The 26760-nt window shown below is 46.6% G+C and overlaps 1 protein-coding gene across 1 annotated transcript; it reads left to right on the forward strand.

The window, feature by feature from the left end:
- The first annotated feature begins 1931 nt into the window (after positions 1-1931).
- On the forward strand, positions 1932-23206 carry ADGRG1 (adhesion G protein-coupled receptor G1). The gene is made up of 13 exons (XM_056862587.1): positions 1932-1998; positions 4120-4542; positions 5764-5890; positions 5980-6121; positions 6664-6789; positions 12495-12620; positions 14607-14652; positions 15599-15708; positions 15797-15915; positions 17146-17414; positions 18317-18425; positions 20611-20882; positions 23063-23206. The coding sequence occupies exons 1-13, from the start codon at positions 1932-1934 to the stop codon at positions 23176-23178; spliced, it is 2052 nt and encodes a 683-aa protein (XP_056718565.1). The 3' UTR covers positions 23179-23206.
- The last annotated feature ends 3554 nt before the right edge of the window (positions 23207-26760 follow it).

The raw sequence follows: 26760 nt of genomic DNA on the forward strand, positions 1-26760 counted from the left end.
GACTGCCGGTGTTCTTTTGGACCCAGTGCAGAGTTCTGGTGGTGTCTTTTAAGGTCCTAAAAGGCCTGGCTTCTAGCAACCTGGTGGACTGGGAGGGGCCGTGGCTCAGTGATAGAGCCTCTGCTTGGCATGCAGAAGGTCCCAGGTTCAATGCCCGGCATCTCCAGTAAAAGGGACTAGGCAAGTAGGTGATGTGAAAGATCTCTGCCTGAGACCCTGGAGAGCCGCTGCCAGTCTGAGTAGACAATACTAACGTCAATGGACTTGATGGTCTGATTCAGTATAAGGCAGCTTCATGTGTTCATGTGACTGCCTCCACCCATGTAGACTGGCTCGTGTTTTGAGGTCAGCCAGAGAAGCTTCAGAGAGCCAGCATGGTGTGGTGGTTAAGATGTCAGGCTAGGATCCGGGAAACCCATGTTTAAAGGGAAGTCATACTACCACTGTACTCTGCATTGGTCAGACCTCAGTTGGAATAGTGTGTCCAGTTTTGGGCTCCACAATTTAGGAAGGATGTTGACAAGTTGGAGCGTGTCCAGAGAAGGGCGACCAGAATGGTCAAAGGTCTGGAATCCATGCCCTATGAGGAGAGACTTAGGGAGGGAGCTGGGTTTGTTTAGTTTGGAGAAGAGAAGGTTGAGGGGAGACATGATAGCCATGTTTAAATATTTGAAGGGGTGTCATGTTGATGAGGGAACTAGCTTGGTCTCTGTTGCTCCAGAGACTAGGACACGGAGTAATGGATTTAAACTAATAGAAAAGCGATTCCACCTAAACTTTAGGAAGAACTTCCTGACGGTGAGGGCTGTTTGACGGAGGAATGCCCTGCCTCGGGAGGGGGGGGGAGTCCCTGTCTTTGGAGGTCTTTAAGCAGAGGCTGGATGGCCATCTGTCGGGAGTGCTTTGATTGTGGGATCCTGCATAGCGGGGGGAGGGTTGGGGTCACTGGGGATGTGGGGGGGAGGTAGTTGTTAATTTCCTGCTTTGTGTCGGGGGTTGGACTAGATGACCCTGGTGGTCCCTTCCAATTCTATGATTCTAAATCCCCACTCTGCCATGGAAGCTTGCTGGGTGGCCTTGGGCCAGTCAACCCCCCCTTTTCTTTCTTTGACAACTGGTGTTATGGGGGGGTCTGCCTGCTTAGCTGTGGTACTTTGTATGCTGCAGCGGGTACCGCATTAATTGGCACGCTGTCCGTTTTAATAATTTATGAGATCATATTTTATGGTTATAGATGTTTTATTGTTATATCTATATTTGCGATTTTAATTTTGTTGCCCACCCTGAGCCTAGTCTTGGCCGGGTAGGGTGGGTTAGAAATTATAAACAAACAAACAAACAAAAATACATTCTCGGCCTCAACCCCGGCAAATATTTGGATGGGAGACCTCCAAGGAACACCAAGGGCGTGATGCGGAGGCAGGCAACGGCAAACCACCTCTGAACGTCTCTTGCCTTGAAAACCTCACCAGGGGTCGCTGGAAGTCAGATGTGACTTGATGGCAAAAGAGAGAGAGAGAGAGAGAGAAGCTTTATTAAAGGGAACACACACACACACACACACACACACACACACACCCTGCCAAAGATATCCTGTTGACGGGAACCTGTATGCAGATTGACTTGGCTGCCATCCCGGTTCTTTTCTTTTGAGGCCTCCTGGCATCAGTTGAAAACGTTTGTATTACAAAGGACTTTCAATGTTAAATTTTGTCCCTGGGGCATGTAGATTGTAATGGTTCTTGCTGTTTATTTTTAACGTCTGTATATGGATTTGAATGCAAGTTACTTTTTAAACAGAAAGCACTACATAAAGACTATATCTTCTTTATTATTTCCAGCTGAGTGGGACGTTCATGGAGTGGCACCGAGAAGCCTGGGGACGTCCCCTTCCTGTATAGACATCGGTTGCCAAAGAAATCCCTTCCAGGATGGACCCCGCAAATCAACTACCTAGAATGCTTCTCTTCCTGATGTCTTTACTTTTCCAGCTCCAAGGTAACCTGAAGCATTTTGTTTGGCTGCCTCCATGGTTGTGAGAGCCAGCGAGGTGTAGTGGTAAAGAGCAGGGGGCTCTAACCTGGAGAACTGGGTTCGATTTCTGTCCCGAGATGGGGTGTCTCCCCGCCACCTTGGGATTTCGCAGGTGTGCGCTGCACCACGACAGGAGGAATCCAAGCCCCCCGAGGCCCTGAGCTGGGCCAAGATCCCCAAGCCCTCCAGCCGCCTGGCAAGTCACCCGGAAAGTGGGGGCAGGCGGCGGCAAAATGCCTGACCATCTTGGCCTCCCTGAGGCCCCAGAAACAAGCTGAGATTCCCTTGCTCTACCGGAGGTGAGCTACTCACCTGGAGAGCAGAGGCAGGACAGCAAGGCAGCAAAGTTCTTGGCCGCGGGTGACGGTGAGAGGCAGCATTGGGGCCTGGAGCCAAAGGTGGGAGGGGCGGTGGCGAAATGGCAGATCTCACACCTGAAGCTGCCTTATACTGAATCAGACCCTTGGTCCATCAAAGTCGGTATTGTCTACTCAGACCGGCAGCAGCTCTCCAGGGTCTCAGGCAGAGGTCTTTCACATCACCTACCTGCCTAGTCCCTTTAACTGGAGATCCCAGGGACCTTCTGCATGCCAAGCATGAACCTGGGACCTTCTGCATGCCAAGCAGATGCTCTACCACTGAGCCACAGCCCCTCTCAAAAGAGGTGGGGCTCAGGACGTCTAAGGCACTGCGCCGCATAGATACCACTGGCATCCAGCAGCTGTCTGACAGCACGAGAGCCCTAGTAGGCGGCGGCAAGGCTGGGCTGGTGGGGGTTAGAAGCTCAGTACACTTTGGGGAGGGGACAGATTGGTGGGCAGAGTGAAGGGGGAGGATGTTATAAATGATGAAGCTGACGGAAAGGCTGGGGAGGAGAGAAGGCAGAGGCTGTGAGAGACTTTGTCTATATCAGCCCAAAGCCGGAGTAAGAGTAACTTCCTGGAGTGAGTTACTCCAGGAGGCAACATATGTAAGTTACCTTGCTCCGTTTCTGAAAGCTTGCAGGCGGACACCTGTCGGAAGGGTGGGAAGTGACCCTCAGGTGGTCGCCGCTAGGGGGCGCCGTGACTGATGCTCACAATTCCCCACTTCTGCGCATGAAGCCTGCTGGATGGCCGGGGGCCAGTCACCGTTCTCTCTGAACTCTCTCAGCCCACACAGCAATGGCAAACCCACCTCCCAACGTCTCTTGCCTTGAAAATGCTACAGGGTCGCTATATGTCAGCTGTGACTGGATGGCACTTTCCACCCCTACCACCATGGTTGCATCAAGCCACATTTCCCTCCACTTTGCCTTCTGAAAAGTTACTGTCCTGTCGCTTCCCACTGTCAGCATTTGACTGCTGGGCTCCCTCCTTGCTGGGTTTCACAGTTGGAAGGGACCCCAGGGTCATCTAGTCCAACCCCCTGCACAATGCAGGAAATTCACAACTACCTCCTTCCTACACCCCCAGTGACCATGTCGCTCAATTGACTATGGATTCAGGAATCTGAGATCTTTCAGATGTCTTAAACTGTAATTTGAACTTGGAGTCCTGACAGAACCCAAGATGCCCGAGTTCACCTTTTCTTGTATAAAGTGGGGTTTTATTTTTTTTTACCAAAATTGTGTCAAGCAGGTGAGGCAAAGCAAAACATGCTGCCTTTCTCCTGCCTTACCTTGTTGTGCTGAACTCTTGGGCTGTATTTTGGGGGGAAGTTGTCTTATAGACTAGTGCATAAAATGATAAATTTAGAACTGAGTTTTGTTGCTAACTGGCACTCTAAAAAGAACAAAGTGATTGCTGGTAACTATAAGGGCACTTTCACACATGCTGAATAATGCACTTTCAATCCACTTTCAATGCACTTTAATGATAGTTTGCAAGTGGATTTTGCCGCTTCGCACAGTAAATTCCACTTGCAAAGTGCATTGAATGTGGATTGAAAGTGCATTATTTCACATGTGTGAAAGCGCCTCTCTGCTTTGAGGTAATGGAGCACCACTAATTCTGATAATATTTATAATCTATGTGAAGACTTCTGGGATATCTCTCTCGGTCCAAATACCGTATTTTTTTTAATTTGTGTTTGTGTGTCCTACAGGTATTAATATGTTCAAGGAGCAGGAAGATTTCCGATTCTGTGCCACAAGAAACCAAACTCAGAAAAGTTTTGTCTACTATAAAATGCACAGAAACATCATCAGCATTGTCAACCATGCTGACGGACTGCATATAAGTGCGCCATTCCTTCCAGAATCCAGAACCTATCCTCTGCAAGATCGTAGTGGACTTTACCGCTTCTGCGTTTATGGGCACCAGGGTACCGGCCTTTTCATATTACGCTACGGGAACGTCAGCTACAACTTGAGCACAGAGGCCAACGGTTTCCTCTGCTCTTCCAACGTGAAAGGAAACGCCAGTCAAGGTGGCACCTCTGTTCTTCACAGTGTCTCCTACGCCTTTAACAAGGGATCCCAGAATAAGTCCCTGTCACCCTCCTCTGCCTACCAGGTCACCTTCGATGGTAAGACTGACTTTTAGAAAGGACTGTGAGGTCACATGACTAGTCCTGTCCCATCCAGCTGAGGTGTAACACCCAGAGCCCAATGGGGCCAGGCAGGGCTGGATTAACCATTAAGCAAAACAAGCAGGTGCATAGGGCATCAAGGGGAGGGGGTCACCACAGAAATTTTCCATTGCCGGATTTTCCATGAACCGTATGGTGCAAAACTGCAAATGGTGCAGCTGAACCAGGAACCACATAAAGGGCCCCCCACAATAACTGAAAAAATTACATACATACAGTGACTCAACCCCACCCCCACAAACATCACAGTTTTTACTCTTATCCTTTTAAAAAAACATAAGGATGAAGAAAAAGTGGGAACTGAAAATATTCACACCAGGCTCAATACATTATTTATTTTTTCAATATTAAATAATTTAATATTAATTGTGTGGGGTTTTTTACATATATATGGGGGCACCAAAATATTTGGCGCACCTGGCCCTAGGGCCAGATTAAATCATTCAGAGGCCCTAAGCACTTAATCTGGCCCTAGGGCCAGGAGCGAAGTTGCCATGAATCCGAAAATGCCTTGAATTAAGCAAGGCAACCTACATGCCAGTGTGGCATACAACCACCCAAACCATTGGTTTACCAAAAGGGCCGTGAGGTGTCCTGGGCAGGAAGTGCCAGAGGCCCAAATGATAGGAGATAAAACGGCAAGAATGAATGGAGCGATGGTTAAGCCCTGAGGTTGGCACGAGGACCAGGAACCTATGCCTCAGCAGCTGGTTTTGCTGACACCTGGCGGCGTGGGTGGAGGATCCCCCCTCAGTCTTTTTCAGGAGCCTGAAGGACCCCTGGGGGCAAGTTTTTTGCATGGCTTTAGAGTGCTCGGCAAAAAGCGGCTTCCCAAGGGACATTCTTGGAGCTGACGTGCGAGTCGGATCAAAGTGGTGAACCTGGAGACAGCTTGTAAATAAAAGCGTCGTATATTTTCCCCAAGAGCAAGTCTTGAGAAGAGATTCTTAACTTGCAGACTGGACCATATGAGAGGAGGCATTCCTTTGAGATAGTCGATGTGCTGAATTCTCCCTCCTCCTGCCCCCCACCCCCATTTCCTGCACATGCACAGTGTGGTTGAAGAATTGGGTATCTCTTGCTTCTAATCCCAAGAAGCAGAGCAGTTGGAGACCAGTAAAATGATTTATCCTTTGGCTTTCTTTCCATGCATGTTAGATCACCGAAGTTTTGACCAAAAAAACTCTCTCCAAGTGTGTGAAGTGGAAAAAGAACTTGGGAACTTAGCAGTTGCCCTGGAAAATCCTAAATCTGGCAGGAGAAACAGTTCTGGGACCTTCTATAAGTGAGTATCCAAGGACTGATCTCCCCTTGCGTTGGCAAATTGGCTGTGGCAATGTCTCTAACCACTCTCGGTTTCATTTTCCCCAACAGATATCTGCAGCGTTTGGATGCATATTTGGGGAAAATGGACTTCAGGGAAGAGAATAAGACTTTGGGGAAGGGCCCAATACTGCGTGCTAGTGTCTGGAAAATCGCACCCCACAAGAACCTGACCATCCAGTCTAAGCTAGAGGTGAGAAAAGACATCTAAGTTTATTTGTGCTTGGGGGGTGGCAGGCACAGATTACCTGCCGTATAAGTCTAAACTAAGGTGAGAAAAGACATCTAAATTAGTTTGTGCTTGGGGGGTAGCAGGCACAGATTACCTGCCATATAAGTTCCACCCTCTATTTCTGTGATGCAAAGGAAGGGCTTCTTGAGAGCCAGTGTAGTGTAATGGTTAAGAGTGGTGGTTTGGAGCGGTGGACTCTGATCTGGAGAACCAGCTTTGATTCCCCACTCTTCCACATGAGTGGCGGACGCCATTCTGGTGAACTGGATTTGTTTCCCCGTTCCTCCACATGAAGCCAGCTGGGTGACCTTGGGCAAGTCACTCTCTCAGCCCCACCTACCTCACAGGGTGTCTGTTGTGGGGAGGGGAAGGGAAGGGGATTGTAAGCCGGTTTGATTCTTCCTTAAGTGGTAGAGAAGGCCAGCATATAAAAACCAACTCTTCTTCTTCTCCTTCTCTTCCTCCTGCTCATCGCTCCATTCATTCCCTGTCTTCTTTTCCAGGAGAACAAAGAGGTCCGTGGGTTTGATGTGACCATACCAAGCACCCTCTTTGCGCCGCCCAGAGGCCGTGCACAAGCCATGTCAAAGGTAGTCTTGATGGAAGTCAGCAGCCAAACTCTCTTCCAGGTAGTTATTTAATGAAAAACTGAGCATTTTCACAGGTGAAGCTACAGATGCCTTTCAATACAAAGGGAAATGGGAAGGGGATCCATGCCCCCCCCAATACAGGTCAACAGATACATTTAGCATGAGCTCTTGCAATAAAAGCACTAAACGATCTTAAAAAAAGGTAAAGGTCCCCTGTGCAAGCACCAGTTCATTCCTGACCCATGGGGTGACGTCACATCCTGACGTTTACTAGGCAGACTGTGTTTACGGGGTGGTTTGCCAGTGCCTTCCCCAGTCATCTTCCCTTTACCCCCAGCAAGCTGAGTACTCATTTGACCGACCTCGGAAGGATGGAAGGCTGAGTCAACCTTGAGCCTGCTACCTGAAACCAACTTCTGTTGGGATCAAACTCAGGTTGTGAGCAGAGCTTGGACTGCAGTACTGCAGCTTACCACTCTGCGCCACGGGGCTCCTGTAAATGATCTTAGGAGCCAGGAAAAGAACTGAACACATTTGTATAGTATACATGGGAGGCAGGAAACTACCCATTTTATAATTTGAATTATATGCCCAAGAAATGTGGCTCCATCTGATGGTTACTAAGAACCAAGCTACATGTTGCGTTTTCCCTGGGGATGTCCTTGGGTTGGGTGGAGAGACATGTTCTGAACTTTTGTATTTCACAGGCAAACAGGGGCTCAATTCAGATCAGGGCTGTGGTGAGCAGAGAGAGGGCGCTTAGACCATCCCTCCCCCTGTGCTTCTTACCTGACATGAATCACTGTTTACCTTTTTGCCTTTTTGCCCGGTTGTGGGATCCACATGTACTAATAGGCTGCACATTACATTCCTATGACAGGGCAAATAGCATCACTGCTCCTAGCCATTTCAGGTCGGGGAGGTCTAAACCCTGGGCTTCCACATGACGTGGTCCTGATCCAAACCGCCTGAGTACATGCCTGGGGAGTGCAGAACTTGAGAACACATTTCTTCTGAACTGACAACGTTTGCAGGGGGTCCGCTGCCTGGCCAGGTTTCTCCCCAGCCTGTGACCATATCTTGTATTAGTGCCATCTTGTTTTGTTGTATTTATTGTGTTGGTTGTTTATAATTTTAAAGTAAGTTTTAGAGTATGTTTTAATTGATGCTTTCTGAATTTTAATGTTGTGACCCGCTCTGAGCTCGGCTTGCTGGGAATGAGGGCGGGCTATAAATGCAATAAACAAACAAATAAACAAATAAATAAATAAATGCTTTTGATCTTCACAATCCAGATATTTGGGAGGGGTTTAGCACCTGCTGGGTAGTCTGTGTGGCTGACAAGAGTTTTGTATATCTGGTGTCCCCTGCTGTATCCCACTTTTCCATACTTTGGGAAAAGGAATCCCACTTTTCCATACTTTGGGCTACCCAGCAATAGTGGATCGGATCCAGCAAGCTTTCCCACTCAGTCTTTCTCAATTCCCTTGCTCACTATAGTCTTTGTCCCACATGGTTTTTGTCCATGCATGTCCCATCAGCTTCAGCATATCCTTTCTCTCTTGTTCACCATTGGAAAAGCTGGTTTGATCCTTCATCTTTGAAGTGTTTCAAGGCACACAAAGATGATGGACCAGTGTGTCTTCCGCACTACTCTCTCAGTTGTTGAGGCCAACTCTCCCTCTCATTTTTCTCTGGAGGAACTGGATGGGACACACACACACACACAAAAGGGACCAGAGGAGGAATAGAGACAGGCAACTGTGCTTTTCCTCATTGCTTTGGAGCACAGGCATCAATTTAGGCCACTTTCCTGGTTCCCAGTTGTATGCTAGCGGCCAAACCAGGAGCCTGTGTGTGTGTGTGTCGCGGTCTAGACTGGGTTAGGGTCCCAGATTTTTCTTGCTAGTCAGGCTTTTGTTAACTGAAAACTGAGCGAAGTAGCACCTGCCTGCTTCAGTTCTCTCCCTGCTTGAGGGTGTAAACCGAAACTTTCTCTGAAGTGGAAGTGGGAGGTAAATTCCATTGTGGGAGAACTCCAGGCAGATTTCAACTAGCTCAGGTCTTGACATGATGTTCTGCTCCTGTTGGAATAAAGGAGCCTCAAATGACAAGGTATTTGCCTTCGGCAGTTATGGTCTTTATTTATGTTCTGTTAGGAACTTGTAACTGACCTACGTATAAGCAACTTGGGAAGGATTAAGTCCACCTGGAGGGAGGATCTGGCAGGACTAGGGCTGCCAGGTCCCTCTTTGCCACCGCTGGGAAGTTTTTGGGGCGGAGCCTGAAGAGGGTTTGGGGAGGGACTTCAATGCCATAGAGTCCAATTGCCAAAGCGACCATTTTCTCCAAGGGAACTCATCTCTATTGGCTGGAGATCAGTTGTAATAGCAGGAGATCTCCAGCTAGTACCTGGAGGTTACAATAACGGATACACCTGTGCCGTGTTTAACTGCGTTAAAGAAAATGGCGGCACGAGGGCTCAAATACAAAACCACACTGGAACTGAACAAAAATCATGTATTATGCTGAACAGCATTACCTCATGCAAAAACAATACAAAAAAGAAACATGCTCAGCACAGGCATTCAAAATAAACATTCAATGTAACATAAACCAAGAAAGCAAGGACGCAAACGGGGCAAAATGCTCCCAAGGTTCTCAGTTGCAATCAAAAGTGAATCAAGGTCCAAGTCTCAAGTCCTAAAAGTCCGTAGTAACAAAAGAAGGAAACAGAGGAGAACGTGTGGCTAGTCGTTGGTGCACGTTTCAAAGGCTTTCTTCAGCTCCAAGATTATAAGGCAACTGTGGCTTTTAAACCAAATTGATGTAGCCAGTTGTCCCGAAGACCGTCAGCTGCGAAGTAAAGGATTAAATGAATAATATTCACACAATATATGCATACATCATCATAAGCATAGGTTTAGAAATTGAGCTTACCCAAGAGCAATCATCTAGTAGCACATTGTCTTAAAGTTTGCGGTGAAAATGAGGGTAGGGTGGGGCTTAAATCGAGAAGACGACTTGACGTACAAAGGCATTTAAGGGAACATGACATGGAAAAATTAAGCAAGGGAACCAGCAACGTCATGATATAGCCAATCACACAAAACATGATAGATCGAACTCGTTATTCAAGCCCTTAGGAATAAGGGTTTGGAAGGCATAGATTAAGCGGGATTCTTGTTGTAATAATATTTTCTTAGCATCCTGTGTGCAATAAGGTTTGGATTTGAACTGCCAGAGAACAAAAAATAATAAATCCGTGTCAGAATGGTGTGCCTGGATATAATGTTGTACGAGGGGGGCCTCGAGGTTCCGTGCCCTGATCCGTGCCCTGTGCTCACCGATCCTGAGTCTGATAGGGCGAGATGAGCAGCCAACATACATCAAACGGCACGGGCAGAGGACCGCGTACACAGTCATGGGTGTGCCGCAATTGCTGAACTGGCGTAGGGTGTAAGAAAATTTGGAGGCGGTGGAATGAACCTCTTTGATGGGTAAGCTGTAGGGGCACATGGAACTCCTCCTGCGCATCAAAAGGAACTCCTCTAGAGAACAGGATTTTGTTGCTGCTGCTGAGGCATTAACATCAAGGTTTCACAGAAGAGGCTACCCTCCCACAATCGTTCAACGGTCTTTTGATAAGACCTTTCTTGCCCCTACAGCTTACCCATCAAAGAGGTTCATTCCACCGCCTCCAAATTTTCTTACACCCTACGCCAGTTCAGCAATTGCGGCACACCCATGACTGTGTACGCGGTCCTCTGCCCGTGCCGTTTGATGTATGTTGGCTGCTCATCTCGCCCTATCAGACTCAGGATCGGTGAGCACAGGGCACGGATCAGGGCACGGAACCTCGAGGCCCCCCTCGTACAACATTATATCCAGGCACACCATTCTGACACGGATTTATTATTTTTTGTTCTCTGGCAGTTCAAATCCAAACCTTATTGCACACAGGATGCTAAGAAAATATTATTACAACAAGAATCCCGCTTAATCTATGCCTTCCAAACCCTTATTCCTAAGGGCTTGAATAACGAGTTCGATCTATCATGTTTTGTGTGATTGGCTATATCATGACGTTGCTGGTTCCCTTGCTTAATTTTTCCATGTCATGTTCCCTTAAATGCCTTTGTACGTCAAGTCGTCTTCTCGATTTAAGCCCCACCCTACCCTCATTTTCACCGCAAACTTTAAGACAATGTGCTACTAGATGATTGCTCTTGGGTAAGCTCAATTTCTAAACCTATGCTTATGATGATGTATGCATATATTGTGTGAATATTATTCATTTAATCCTTTACTTCGCAGCTGACGGTCTTCGGGACAACTGGCTACATCAATTTGGTTTAAAAGCCACAGTTGCCTTATAATCTTGGAGCTGAAGAAAGCCTTTGAAACGTGCACCAACGACTAGCCACACGTTCTCCTCTGTTTCCTTCTTTTGTTACTACGGACTTTTAGGACTTGAGACTTGGACCTTGATAACGGGTTTTTCCCGTTCACTTTTGATTGCAACTGAGAACCTTGGGAGCATTTTGCCCCGTTTGCGTCCTTGCTTTCTTGGTTTATGTTACATTGAATGTTTATTTTGAATGCCTGTGCTGAGCATGTTTCTTTTTTGTATTGTTTTTGCATGAGGTAATGCTGTTCAGCATAATACATGATTTTTGTTCAGTTCCAGTGTGGTTTTGTATTTGAGCCCTCGTGCCGCCAGTACCTGGAGGTTGGCAACCCTCCAGGACCAAGCCTATCAAAGCAATACAATTCCTGTCGGCTTCAGTCTTGATGCAGGGCTGGCCTATCAAAGCAATACAATTCCTATCAAAGCAATACAAGTCTGACACTTCAACCACTACACTACGCTGGCTCTGTAACGTTTAAGAACATAAAAAGAGCCCTGCTGGATCAGACCAGTGGTCTATCTAGTCCAGCATCTTTACTCACACAGTGGCCAACCAATTACTCTGGAAGGTCAACAGCAGGGCATAGAGGCCAAGACCTTTCCATGAAGTGCCTCCTGGCATTGGTATTCAAAGGTTTACTCTTTCTGAATGTGAATAGTTTGTGTTGGTCTGCAGTAGAACAGCTAGATTTGGGTCCAGTAGCATCTTAGAGACCAGCAAAAGTTTGGGAGCTATATCCCCAAAATCTTGTTGGTTTCTAGGATGCTACTGGACTTGCTACTGGGGAGGGGCCGAGGCTCAGTGGTAGAGCATCTGCTTGGCATGCAGAAGGTCCCAGGTTCCTGGCATTTCCAGTTAAAGGGACTAGGCAAGTAGGTGATTTGAAAGACTTTTGCCTGAGACCCTGGAGAGCTGCTGTCAGTCTGAGTAGACAATACTGACTTTGATGGACCAAGGGTCTGATTCAGTATAAGGCCGCTTCATGTGTTCATGTGAATCTAGCTGTTCAGAATGTGGCAGCGAATTCCTCATCTTAATCACTCACTGTGTAAAGAAGTATTTCTTTTTGTCTACCCTGAATCAACTGCCCATTGACTCCATTGGATGCCCTTGAGTTCTAGTATTTTGGGAGAGGCAGAAAGCGTTCTCTCTGTCTACTCTCTCTGCTCTTGAAACCACACTACATAAACACCAAGAGTTTTTGGTGTTTATGGCATGAATTGTGGGATCCAACTCTTGGGCGTGACTGTGTGCACCTGGAAAGTCTCTTTAGGTTGTTTATGCCTCTTGCTTGGTTGGTCTTAACTGGCTCTCTCTTTACCAAAATTCCAGCCCGGCCAAAATAACAGTTGGATCCTCGGCGGAAAGGTGTTTGGCATCTCTATGCCAAACAGACACGTCTCTGGTTTGCCCAAGGAGCAGCGGGTGGCGCTCACTTTCTGGCACAACCATCTTACGGTAGGTCCGAACCCCTTCCTCCACTCCAAAACAGGTATCCAACCACTTGATATATGTTGTGTTGCAGCAAAGATCTTCTCAAAGCGAGACTGCTTGTGGTATGAACTAAGAATTCCAGACAGCATTGCATCTGGGATTATTGAGACTATAATTACACCCTTTCCCAGTTTTCTTAGATGAGAGTTCTTCCTTGGTCCCACTGTTTTTGCCAGGGCATGTAGAAAAATTGGTGCTACAACTTTTTCCTCTTTTGTGGAATTATGAGTTGCGCGTCAATAAACAACGGCTTGGATCTAGTGATGAGCAAATGGAAATAGACTTAGCGCAGTTCTGCTTTCTCAGGCTCCGGTGCAACAGCTGGAGCCTTCCTCCCTATGCACAAGATCTTGCATCAGCAGAAATGCACATTGGGATACAATAAGTTTGGCTTAGAGCAAACAGCAACCGCAGTCGTCTTCTTGCATTTCTGCTTGCACAAGAGCTCTAGCACAGTTGGAAATTTTGCACTGGATCCAACCCAATGTCCCCCAGTGTGCAGCCACTCGCACTTTTCTTCCTGTGAAGCAAAAAAAAAAAAAAAAATCCCCCAAGATATAACACAATCCCACAAAAATTCTATTGATGTTGCAGTTGGGGTGCTTTTTTTGTCCCAACAGAACTTAAGGGGCAGAGGTATTGGAGAAAAAATGTCCCGTTCAGTACTTTTCAGAAAACACTGGCACAGGGAAGCATTAGGGTGTTCTGGAAAAACAACAGGCCCCTTGATTGTTCCACAAAAAGGTTGAAGGGATTTTCTTTTCCCAAATCATTTAAATAAGAGGGGAAATCCCTACAAGATGGGAAATCTCTTTGTTTTATTTATTTATTTCCATTGTTGGGCACCCTTTTTTCAAGGTATCACATTCAAAACGGCTTAGAATAAGACTATCAGTAAAAAGAATGGAAAATTTTCATAAAACAATTCACCTCTTTAAAAAACACAAAAAACCCCACCCAGTAAAGGTAGCAGATCAGACAAAGAATGGAAAGCATTACTTAAATTGTAAGTCAAATCAAATACGATAATATCAAAGACATTAAACAGCAGGTAAAATGCTATATAAAATATCGTCTGAGAGAGCGTTAAAACCCATCATAAAACCCTTATATTGATATAAAATGAGAGGGTGGTTATCTATTACTGGTTCTTGTAGGTTATCCAGGCTGTGTGACAGTGGTCTTGGTATTTTCTTTCCTGACGTTTCGCCAGCAGCTGTGACAGGCATCTTCAGAGGAGTAACACTGAAGGACAGTGTCTCTCAGTGTCAAGGGTGTAGGAAGAGTAATATATAGTCAGAAGGGGGTTGGGTTTGAGCTGAGTCATTGTCCTGCAAAGTATTAAAGGTAATGTGCTAATCATTGTCCTGTAAGTATCAAGATAATGTGCTAATGAGGGTGTGGTATGTTAATGTGGGACCATTGTATCCTGAAGTGATCTGTTAACATGTGGAATCCAAAGCTAATCCGCATGGCTATTGTGGACTGTAGTCTTTGTTAGTCTGGAGGTTTTCAGGACAGGAAGCCAAGCCTTATCCATTCTTAAATTATCTATTACATTTCTATCTTGTCCCTCCAAGGGCAGTGTATGTGGTTCTTCCTGCCTCTATGTTATCCTCACAACAACCCTGTGAGGGAGGTTAGGCTGAGAGAAAGAGTGACCAGTCCAAGGTCTCACAGTGAGTTCCGCGGCCAAGCAGGGATCTCAGTCTGGGCCTGGGTCTAAATGCTGATGTGAAAAGATGATGTGTCCTAAAAAGGATTTTTCATCAGGTTCCATGAAAATGCTTTAATTGTAGCACTAACTAAATGCCTGGGCAAATGAACCGCTTTTCTCTGGGCACCTCAAGGATAGGAAGCTGCACATTTTGCCTCTTAGCAAAGTTTCCAAGTTTTTTTCCCCCTTAAATCATACACTTTAAATAATCTCTTGGTTTTTTGTCCTTCCAGAAAAATGCAACTCCACTGTGCGTGTTCTGGGATACAAGCTCTAACGGTAAGTGACTTCAATAGCTGGACAGGAAGGCTGGGAAGGAAGTTCTTGGCCGCTCCTTCTGTGTTCCCTGTACTTGTTTCCTCATTGATCCATACATACTGGGGGAAGGGCCCGTGGCTCAGTGGTAGAGCATCTGCTTGGCATCCAAAAAAGTCCCAGGTTCAATCCCCGGCATCTTCACTTAAAAGGATTTGGTAACAGGTAATGTGAAAGGCCTCCACCTGAGAAGCTGAAGAGATGCTGCCAGCCAGAGTAGACCATACTGGCTTTGATAGATCAGATTCAGATTCAGACACCTTTCTTGGCATACTAAAATAGCAACAAGGGAGCATAAATACAGGCACCTGCAAGGATTCACAAACCAACAACAGACCAAAACTCAGCCATCAAGTTAAAACACTTCAATCTAAATACCATAACAATACATTCATCCAGTCAGCGGATATGAACTGCAGCGAACACCGGCACCCTTCCAGTTGATGTTGCCCAGTGCCTACAAATGGCCTTGGTTGGTTTTAAGCTGTTTATTTATTCTTTACCCTCTTATTTTTTACTTTTGATGACTTTGATAGACCTGCTATCTAACTCAATCAAAAGCAGCTTCATGTGTTCAATGGGCCTATGGCTCAGTTGTAGAGCATCTCCTTGGCATGCAGAAGAGGATGCCAGGTTCGATCCCTGGCATCTCCAGTGGAAAGGATCAAGTGAGACATGATGTGAAAGACCTCTGCCTGAGCCCCTGGACAACCATTGCTGGTCAGAATAGAATTACAATATAGCTCAGAAGTGAGAAGGAAGGCCAAGGGGAAGGGTCCAGGCCATGAAGGGCCTTTCTCCTGGGACCGCTTCTCCCCCCCATATTATTAGAATCAATAGATCTCATTGCATAGAACTTGCATTGTTCCATTTAAAAATGTAATTGGAAATATTCTCTCTTTGATCTTAGCTGGCCAAACCGGCTTCTGGAACACATCTGGCTCCGAAGTGGAAGCAGGAGCAGAAAGGAATCGCACAACCTGCCTTTGGGACCATCTCACCTTTTTCGCGGTGCTGATGGTGAGTGCAGAGGCCCACTTCAGTTTCCTGCAGAGCTGTTGAAAGAATTCCCCATCTCTGAATTAAAGCCATTTCCTTTTGTCCGCAGACGTCCTCTCCAGAAGTTGACTACATTCACAAGGAATACCTGACCGCGATCACCTATTTTGGCTGCGTCATTTCAGCTGTGGCATCCTTTGTCACAATCTGCATTTTCCTTTGCTCCAGGTGAGCGGGGTGCTTGTTTTTGCTCTGGGACTGCTACCATGTGTGAATTTTTTTTCGCACATGGACAGCAAGAAGCCCCCTGACCCAGCATTTACAGCGGACGTCCTCACGATGAGTTCATTCTGAGCACATCTTGTGGTTTTCCTGAGGTCTCTCCCATTAAACTGGTTCAAAAATCAACCTGCTTTAATCCAGTTCAAAGAGGTTGGCTGTTTGGACACCCTTCCTGTCGCTCTGCTTTTAAAATGGCCCAGAGCAGCTCACTGCAATGGGCCATGCCGCTTGAGCCCTTTACGGGGTTTTTATTACTTTTCCTGATGAGCCGCACTGTAGCATTACCACTCAGTTTGGTGGGGAAGGGGGGTGTTTCCAAGCCTCGGGGGGCCTGGGGCAATAGCTGCCACTTTTGCGCCAGCTTGACAGGGAGGGTGGCACCAGCAAGCAGAGCAGGAATGGGTATTTGTGGATGTTGTTCCTGCCCCGTTTGTTAGAGCCAGTGTGGGGATGCTCTGGGCTGATTCTGCATTGAGCAGGGGGGTTGGACTAGATGGCCTGTATGGCCCCTTCCAACTCTATGATTCTATGGAGTAGCAACTCAAGTGTCAGACTAGGATCGGAGAGACCCTGGTTTGAATCCCCACTCTGCCATGGAAGCTTGCCGTGTGCTCTCTTAGCCTGACCTACCTCACAGGGTTGCTGTGAGGATAAAATGGAGGGGAGAGAAGAATGATGTAACCTGCCTTTTGGTCCCCATTGGAGAGAAAAGCAGGGTATGAATGAAGGAAATAAATAAATTTGCTGCTGCCATGACAGGGGGTACATTTGTGTGGGTGGGTGTGGATGCAGCCTGAATCAGGCAGGGGTGCAGGAGAAGGGAGGCTTGGGAGGAAACAGTGAGAGATTCAAAATAGATAAAAGTATTTCTTTACACAACACGTAGTTAAAGTGTGGAACTCCCTGCCCCAGGATGTGGTGATGGCTGCCAACTTGGAAGGCTTTAAGAGGGGAGTGGACGTGTTCATGGAGGAGAGGGGTATTCATGGCTACTAGTCAAAATGGATGCTAGTCATGATGTCTACCAGTTCTCTCCAGGATCAGAGGAGCATGCTTGCTATATTAGGTGCCGTGGAGCACAGGCAGGATGGTGCTGCTTCAGTTGTCTTGTTTGTGGGCTTCCTAGAGGCACCTGGTTGGCCACTGTGTGAACAGATCGCATCTTGTCGTCCGCAGGAGAAATGAGAGAGACAGTGTTGTCCGTATCCACATGAATCTCCTCTGGGCCATCTTCCTCCTTGATGTCAGCTTCCTCATCGCTGTGCCACTATCCTCTGCCGAGAATACTGCGGCTTGTAAGGCGGGCGCCATGTTCCTGCATTTCGGCCTCCTCGCTTGCCTGACCTGGATGGGGATTGAGGGCTACAGCCTCTACCGGTGTGTGATCGAGGTCTTCGATTTCTCCACCGAGAACCTCCTTCTGAAGCTGTGCCTGGTGGGCTGGGGTAGGTGCTCAAGTTGCTCGGGGACAGCCAACAAAACTGCAAAGGGGCCACCCAGTTTGCAGGGAAATGGGTGAATGTTTAGGAAGATAAGTGTAAAGTATTAAGTTCATGTCGATTACCCTCTGTTTGGTTATAGTTGCTGCTCTTGTATACTGTCAGTTTGAGGTGTAACAAGATGTTGATAGGGAAATTTTATTTCCACCCCGCTGTTCCACGTTTGTTTGTTTTTAAAATTTAATCTGTTCCATGTTTTGAGCAGGGCTGGGGCAGCTGCGGGTGCACGCTGTTGCACGCACACAACGACGGCACTTCCAGTTTTACTTCCGGAAGCACAGCATCGCCGCGGTAGATTTAACACTCAGACCCCCAAATTTTGGGGGTTTGAGTGTTAAAGCAGCCACGGACAAGCAGGGGTGCTCCACAGATCCTTTGAGACGAAAGATATGCTGCATTGTACTCTCAGACTGAACTGTGCTTTTAAACATGAACGTTGCAGAAGACAAAGGTAGGGAGGAGCTGATTGTCCCTAGAGTAGTAGTGTAGTAGTTAAGAGTGGCGGACTCTAATCTGGATTCCCCACTCCTCCACATGAAGCCTGCTGGGTGACCTTGGGCTAGTCACAGTTCTCTCAGAACTCTCTGCCCCACCTACCTCTCAAAGTGCGTGTTGTGGAGAGAGAAAGGGAAGGCGATTGTAAGCTGCTTTGAGACTACTTAAAGGTAGAGAAAAGCAGGGTATAAAAACCAACTCTTCCTCTTCTTCTTCTAGAATGGGCACTGGTCAGTCCTCTAGTGCGAACACCGCAGCTGTGTCAGAACCATGATGTGTCAGGGTGAAGGCAGGATCTAGCAAGGTGGTGCAGAGATCTGAGATAGAAACACTAACTCGCTCTCTTCCTGCAGGGCTTCCCGTATTCCTGGTGACTGTGATCTTTGTGGCCGATCCATCAAGCTATGGACCATATTTGATTAAAGTGTACAAGGCCTCTGATAGCTACACCAATGCGACCATGTAAGTTGCTGGTTTTGAGCCGTGGGGAGGGTTGATACACTGCCATCACCCTGCAGCAAACTTAATTCAGGGTTTAGCCTCAGATTGTTACTTATCTCTGCTTCCGTATTCATAGAATCATAGAGTTGGAAGGGACCACCAGGGTCATCTAGTCCAACCCCCTGCACAATGCAGGAAATTCACAACTACCTCCCCCCACGCCCCCAGTGACCCCTACTCCATGCCCAGAAGATGGCCAAGATGCCCTCCCTCTCATGATCTGCCTAAGGTCATAGAATCAGCATTGCTGACAGATGGCCATCTAGCCTCTTCTTAAAAACCTCCAGGGAAGGAGAGCTTACCACCTCCCGAGGAAGCCTGTTCCACTGAGGAACCGCTCTAACTGTTAGAAAATTCTTCCTAATGTCTAGACGGAAACTCTTTTGATTTAATTTTAACCTGTTGGTTCTGGTCCGACCTTCTGGGGCAACAGAAAACAACTCGGCACCATCCTCTATAAGACAGCCCTTCAAGTACTTGAAGATGGTATTCTTCCCTACTTCTGAATCTCTTGTGTGGAAAATGATCCCACTTGTCCCTACTCTGTTCCTGCTGGAATATTAGCTCCTCAGTGGATGAGGCCTAGGAAAGGAGAATATGGTCTGCCATTACTCATAAAGCTCGATAGCCTGGTCCGGACTAAGGCAGCATCTTAATTGGGCAAATTAGTGGTAAAATTCATGCCATAGTATTTCCTATTACTATGAATGGGTGTGAAAGTTGGTTAATGAAAAAAGCGGACAGGAAGAAAGTAGACTCCTTTGAAATGTGGACTTGGAGGAAGGTGTTACGGATACCATGGACAAATAAAAAAAGACAAATCAGTGGTTTCTAGAACAAATCAAGCCTGAACTGTCCCTAGAAGCTCAAATGACTAAATTGAAGCTATCGTACTTTGGTCACATTATGAGAAGACAAGAGTCACTGGAAAAGACAATAATGCTAGGAAAAGTGGAAAGCAACAGGAAAAGGAAAACCGGAATGGGACTGGTGAGACCCAGGTTCGAATCCCTCCCAACTCTGCCATGGAAGCCTGCTGGGTGACCTTGTGCCACTGACTCTCAGTCTAAGCTACCTTACAGGGTTATTGTGAGGATAATATAACAGGGTTATTGTGAGGGGAAAATGCTGTCATAAGCCAATTAGGGGAGAAAAGTGGAATTTACGTGGGCTATAAATATCTAAATAAATAACTATTTAACTTAAGTTGGGCATCCATCTGTCAGGGATGCTCTAGCCTAGATTTCCGGCTTCAAGCAATGTGTTCACTAGATGGCCTTTGGTACTCTCCCAATCCTATCTTGTATACCACATTTCTACCCTGCCCTTCTTCCCATAAGCTCCGGAAGCTCATTGATTATTATCTCCCATCCAAGTTATCTTCACAACAATCCTTTTTTTTTCATTAAGAAGAAAAGAGAATATAACAATAAAAGAAAATGGAGATATAACCTTACTAATATACACATATTACAAATTCTTGAAAATAAACTAAAACCGTGCATTTATCTTCACAACAATCCTGTGAGGTAGGTTAGGCTGAGAGAAAGGGACAGTCCAAGGTCACCCAGCAACCTTCCATGCCAGAGCGGGAATTTGAACCTGGGTCTCCTAGATCCTAGTTCAGCACTCTGATCCCAGTTGCTTTTTATGTCTGTAAGAGAGGGAGAGAGAATGCAGAATGCAAAGCCCCTGTGCTAAAGGACACCTAAGGAGAGGGATGTCTATGAAGATGAGAAACCTGGTATGTGTGTTGGGAAGTACTAATGAGACCAGGGCCCTGCAGGACCTTAAAGAGTTCTGCAAGGCCTGTAAAACAGAGCTTTCCACCAGGCCTAAGGTTGAGGCCAGCTATGGTTCCCTATGTGTAAATGCTGGCCTCCGTAACCCCCACTGTTGTTATATCAATCTGGGATTCTATTCCATCTGCTCGCCTAGTTGTAGCATTGTGTTTTACACTCTAGAGGTGCCTTAGGTTATTTAGTATGACTTTTTTACAGGGCTATTTGAAATGTTGTTTTAATGGGATATTTATATTCTTTGTAAGCCGCTCTGAGCCTGGTCTCGACTGGGGAGAGCGGGGTAGTAAGTTGAAATAATAAATAAACCACAAATTCATACCCTTATTCCCCTCCCTCTCTTCTAGCTGTTGGATAACAAAGAAGCATATTAACAACATCCTGAATTTGGGATTTCTAAGCCTGGTGCTCCTCTTCAACAGCATCATGCTGGCTGCTATGGTGCGCGTGATCTTCAGACTGAACCACCGGGATTACCACCAGTGGCAATACGCAGTGATGCTCCTGGGACTGAGCTGCGTGCTCGGCATCCCGTGGGGGGTGACCTTCTTCTCGTTCACTGTTGGAACCTTCCAGCTTGCTGCCTTATATCTCTTTACCATCATTAACTCCTTCCAAGGTCAGCAAACTATGGGGATTACTGCACTTTGTATTCCCAGCGATGTATAAAGAGTTTGAAAGTGTTATAAAAAACATCGCTTCAAAAGGGTTTTTGGATACTACGGCTTATAAATGGTTGGAAGATGTCTTCACAGCTAAAGGGGCCAAACAAAGTGCGAACAGTATTTTTTATAACGCTTTCAAACTCTTTATACATCGCTGGGAATACATAGAAAGTGCGAACAGTATTTTTTATAACATTTTCAAACTCTTAATACATCGTTGGGAATACAAGTACGGTAACCCCCTATGTCCCTTGCCCCTTTATCATCCTTTCTTCCCTGAATGGTCAGCTTGTAGCTTCCCCAGTTTCAGAAATCGAACGTAGCATTTGTTAGAATAAGAAAGAGAGGAGCCCCAGATGGCTGTCTTCTGCATGTAGAAATTCCCAGGTTCAGATCCCAGTTCCCAAGATCTCGCTTTTTGCAAGATACCTAAACTGGAATTGTTCAAGAGTGTTCTTTTTAATAATAATTTATTAGGTCTATGATCACAGTCTTGGACCAAGGAAAGAGAGAGGGGAACACAAAGGAAGCATAGGAAACATAAAGAGTGCTCTTTTTATGGAAGGAATAGAATTGTATTTTGAACGTCTGCAAAATGCAGACAGTTTTTTCTCCCTTTGTATTGTTGGATGTATACTGTTATTGCAAGGTTTTTTTAATTTTCTGGTGCAGTTTTATTACATTGTTTGTTTGATGTATTACTCTGGTTTTCATTGCACTGTTTTCTATCTCAATGAGAAAGGTGGACTGTAAACAAAGTAAGCATGCAAACAGAAAGTGATTTCAAGTAGCAGGACTAGGAGAAACCCCTGTCTGATAGAGTTGCCAGCTCCGGGTTGAGCAATATCTGGAGATTTTTGGGGTGGTGCCTGATGAGGGTGGGGCTTGGGGAGGGACTTCAGTGGGGTATAATGCCATAGAATCCACCTTCCAAAGCAGCCATTTTCTCTAGGTGAACTGGTATCTATCGGCTGGAGATCAGTTGTAATAGCAGGAGATCTCCAGCTAGTACCTGGAAGCTGGCAACCCTATTAGCATCTTACGATGCTGGCCTAAGGCAACTGTGCATTCTCCTTTTATGCCATGAGAATTCCTGTGTAAATAAAGAGCATTGCTAGGTTTTTTTTAAACCTTCAGCAAATGCAACTATCCTGCATGGTTGGCAGTGGTATGGAGGCTGTTACTCTTATTGTGACAATGGTGTATTGATGTAACAATATTCTCGTGCCATTTTTTTAAATTGCAAATGCCCTGGGGGCCCAGGGTGGGTAACTTGCCATGTGAAAGCCATTGCTGCTGCCCTTTATCAGCAGCTGCACCAGCCGTGGAGAAACCACAGAAGCCCATCCTAGTGTGGAAACACTCAAATTATTGTGCATGCACACTCCCTGAGAAGCTAAGCCTCCCTCAGCCTGGTCTGTCTCTAGGCAGTGTGGGAGAAGGGTTTTATTTTTGTTGCCAAGACGCAGCCAATTTAGGGCAACCCTGTAGGGTTTTCAAGGCAAGAGATGTTCAGAGGTGGTTTGCCATTGCCTGCCTCTGTGTAACGACCCTGTTTATTCCTTGGTGGTCTCCCATCCAAATACTAACCAGGGCTGACCCTGCTTAGCTTTCGAGATCTAATGAGATCAGGCTATCCCGGTCAGGAGTAACTAAGCTGAGCTCCATCAGTGGATGGGTGTGTGGTGTCTCCTGGCTCAATCCACTGTTGTCTGTTTTTCCCCCTTCCACCATCTTCTCCAACTACTGCCAGTTGGTGTAGTGGTTAAGAGTGGTGGTTTGGAGTGGTGGACTCTAGACAGGACAACCAGGTTTGATTCCCTACTCCTCCCCATCAGAGGCACACGCTAATCTGGTGAACCTATAGCTAACAGCATGGTGTAGTGGTAAGGAGTGGCGAACTCTAATCTGGTGAACTGGGTTGGTTTCCCCATTCCTCCACATGAAGCCAGCTGGGTGACCTTGGGCTAGTCACATTCTCTCAGCCCCACCTACCTCACAGGGTGTCTGTTGTGGGGAAGGGAAGGTGATTGTAAGTCGGTTTGATTCTTCCATAAGTTGGTAGAGAAAGTTGGCATACAAAAACCAACTCTTCTTCTTATCTACCAGATCACCCTCTCTCGTCTTTCCACAGGCTTCCTCATCTTCCTTTGGTACTTGGCAAAGACGGTGCAGGCTCGCCGGTCTCTCTCGGCTCCGTTCACATCTTCTAACAGCGTAAAGCTCCATTCCAGCAGCAGCGTGTTGTGACCTAGCAGGGATTTGCTGACCTTGAGGCTGTGCCATAACCCTCTGGAGCCTCGCAGATGAGGCCTGTATATATGTATTATTGTCATACGGGGCGGGGCAGGCACTTGCATCCTGAAATAATATATTTGTGATGTCTTCATTTCTAATGTAAATATGCATTCCCCCCCCTTTTTTTTTGTAAATGGCACGTGTGAAAGTTTCTAAATGCTTCACATCCAAACTGCACTTATTAAAAGAAAAGTCTCCTTCAGGGAAACTGTGGAGGCGTACTTGCTTGCACTGGAGTTAAATATTTGCGAGGTGGTGTCACTGTTGTCTGAAACACCACACTGGGGAGTGCATTCTGCCCACGGCTTGCCCTTGAACGCTCCAGCTGGCGCATGTTACAGCCAAGCTCCCACCTTCCCACACTCGTCTACACTCACTTCAAAGAACAGTAAAGGCAACTTTTCTGTGGGCGCACCAAGCAAAATAAGATTTAATTCGGTCCCTTTAGGAAATTGCCGGAGTGTGGTAATGCATCAGCCTAAGTCAGAAGAACACCCGGTACTTTTGGGGCATATTCACCGCTTCACACTGTTGAGGGGGGAAATGCTCCTAGTACCTGTTTCTTCTCATCTTCTCCATGGAAATAACTCTCCACAAGGGCTATTTTGGCTCAGGAAAAAAGATGGGAAGGAGGGAGGAGCCCCCCCTCCCCGCCCCCCACTGTCCTAAGACTAAAACAGGTTCCCACAGACTTTAAAAAAAAGTTTCCCACAGCTGCTGTGTGACTGTAGGAAAAGCAAGTCAGGTCCAAGGAACCCAGGTCTTTCAAAAACATATGGTATAGTTTGGCCCTGAAGATACGGTGCAAGCATGAGGCAGGGAAGGACTTTCAGTGGGTTAGAGGCATTGGAGGAGTGGGTAGCAGTTTTCTGTAGCCTCCAAGGGAAGACCAGGGGCAGCACGGGCAAAGAGGGACCGTTTGTTACTCAGAACTGCAAACAGGAACCTTGGACTTAAAAGTCCTTTCATAAGACCTCTTGGAACAGAAGAGGGAGGGTGAAAACAGACATGAAGCAAAACATCTCCAAGCCTTCAACTTCTGCTTGGTTTTTCTAATCTCCTGTTTGCTGATTTAGCTTTCTAAAAGGGGAGAAATGTTTTTGGAAGGCACAGCTTTCCCCTCCCTTTAGAAATGCTAATAGCAGCACTAAGAATGCAGCCAAGTAGAGGCTGAAGGGTTAAACCCCCTTCTCCTCTGGCTCCGCCCAATGCCAGTGGGCGCTGCATGACTATGATGGATGCAATAAGGTTTCTATGATCAATATCTGGTCTTAGAAACAAAGCAGGGTCAGGCAGCTATGAGTACCATTGTATCTCTTGGCTGAGATAAGATTCAAAAGAAAAGCATGTAGCTGTGGTACTGTGCAGGTCTGTTGCATTTCCACTAAAGCTGGTCCTTCAGCCTCCCAAAGTTAAACTAGGACTAGAATAGCCTTTCGGAAAAGAGGAAGACCCAACAAGGGATGGATTGACTCAATAAAGGAAGCCACATCCTTCAATTTGCAAGATCTGAGCAAGGCTGTCAAAAATAGGACATTTTGGAGGACTTTCATTCATAGGGTCGCCATGAGTCGGAAGCGACTCGATGGCACTTAACACACACACACACACACAAAATAGCCTTTTGGCACGTGAATGAAGCTTTCCATCCTTAACACAGCAAGAGTACAAGAAGAAGAGTTAATTTTTATACCCTGCTTTTTCTCTTCCTTTGTGTCTCAAAGCAGCTTACAATGACCTTCCCTTCCTAGGGTTGCAAGGTCCCTCTTTGCCACCAGCGGGAGGTTTTTGGGGTGGGGTTTGGGGAGGGGGAGGGACTTCAGTGCCATAGAGTCCAATTGCCACCGTGGCCATTTTCTCCAGGTGAACTGATCTGTATGGGCTGGAGATCAGTAGTAATACCAGCCACCACCTGGAGGTTGGCAACCTTTTCCCTTCCCCACAACAGACACCTTGTGAGGTAGGTGGAACTGAGGGAATTCAGAGAGAACTGTGACTGGCCCAAGGTCACCCGGCTGGCTTCATGTGGAGAAGTTTGGAATCAAATCCTGTTCTCCAGATTAGACTCCGCCGCTCATGTGGAGGAGTGGGGAATCAAACCCGGTTCTCCAGATTAGAGTCCGCGGCTCCTAACCACTACACCATGCTTGCTCTCACACACCTGCTTTTGTTGTGCAAAGTTGTGAGAGGGTAGAGGCCTCTCTACTGCTGTAGGCAATACAGGAAATGAAGGCAGGGTTTGCCATTTGGGCTGGGCACATGCCCCAGAGGAACGCCAGTGGGACAGGCATCGTTGTTTCACTGCAAATGGTTGAGAATGCCATTACTGGCTGCTGCATTTCTGCTTTTTCTCAACACAATAAGGCAAAGCTGCCCACTTCCCACTTTGCTGACCTACGGGAATAAGTTTTGCTTGTATAGCACAGCATCCCAGGTTCACATCACTGACGCTTCCAATTAAAGACTGAAGGTATTAGGCAGAGAGGAAAGACCTCTCTGCCTAAGAGCCTGAAAAACCATATATTTAGCAGTAACCCCCTTGGTTAGGTGGATTGGTGGGCTGCCTAAAACGAATGAAATTAGGAGCTGCCTCTTTCTGTCACATGGCATAATTCCTGTTATAGCAATGTGCTAAGGACCATATCCACAGCCCAGTCTCACAGCGTCATAATGGCCCTCCATGGTGACTGGTTGGCCACTGTGGGAAACAGGATACTGGACTAGATGGACCACTCGTTGGGCCCAGCAGGGCACCTCTTACATTCTTATAGTGCAATTCTGTGAATGGAGCAGTTGTGTTATTTAGAAAGTGTCTACTTGCAAAGGATGCTCGGAAAGAGAGTTGCTTAATTCCTTCCTACGCCAGTGTCTCCCTCCCTGGCAGACAGGTGAAAATTGCTCCTCTAGCCAAGTCATTGTATCAAGAATGAAAGTGGACTGTGCAGCTGGTCAAATGCCATTGCAGACTCTGAAGTTGTGCTATGTGGCGGGTTTTTTGCACATTGCACACAAGGTTCCCTGTTGGGGGTAGATGGCTGTATAGAACCAGACATTTCTTCTCCAGCTTCTCTGCTACAGAGTCTACAACATCCCAAGGTCATCTCTACAAAACGATTGACCTTCAGTTCCAAATTTCTAAACGCAGAGCGTTTCAAGGTCCAAATGAGTCACACTTATAGAGGCATCCAATTTTTACAGTACAGGGTATAGGGGGTATATGTGCTAGGTTGTGCTGAATCTTTTCCACCTTGGTGTGCTCCCATCACTTCAGGCACCTTTCTCCCTAGCTTGGCTTTCTTCCAGCATCAGAGCAACCATGTGAACATGAGGAGGGGCCATGGCTCAGTGGTAAAGCATCTGCTGGACATGCAGAAGCGCCCCTAGGTTCAATCCCCAGCATATCGAGTTAAAGGGACTAGGCAAGCAGGTGATGTGAAAGACCTCTACTTAAAGACCCTGGAGAGCCGCTGCCGGACTGAGTAGACAATACTGACTTTGCTGGACCAAGGGTCTGATTCAGTATAAGGCAGCTTC

This window comes from Euleptes europaea, chromosome 17 (genome assembly GCF_029931775.1).
Source record: "Euleptes europaea isolate rEulEur1 chromosome 17, rEulEur1.hap1, whole genome shotgun sequence".
Classification (NCBI taxonomy): Eukaryota; Metazoa; Chordata; class Lepidosauria; order Squamata; family Sphaerodactylidae; genus Euleptes; species Euleptes europaea.

Excerpts from the sequence above, each read along its gene's own strand:
- ADGRG1 (XM_056862587.1), top strand. The coding sequence starts at position 1,932 with ATGGACCCCGCAAATCAACTACCTAGAATGCTTCTCTTCCTGATGTCT. Across the intron at positions 1,999-4,119 it reads TTTACTTTTCCAGCTCCAAG|GTATTAATATGTTCAAGGAG; the intron begins GTAACCTGAAGC and ends TGTGTCCTACAG. Across the intron at positions 12,621-14,606 it reads TCTGGCACAACCATCTTACG|AAAAATGCAACTCCACTGTG; the intron begins GTAGGTCCGAAC and ends TTGTCCTTCCAG.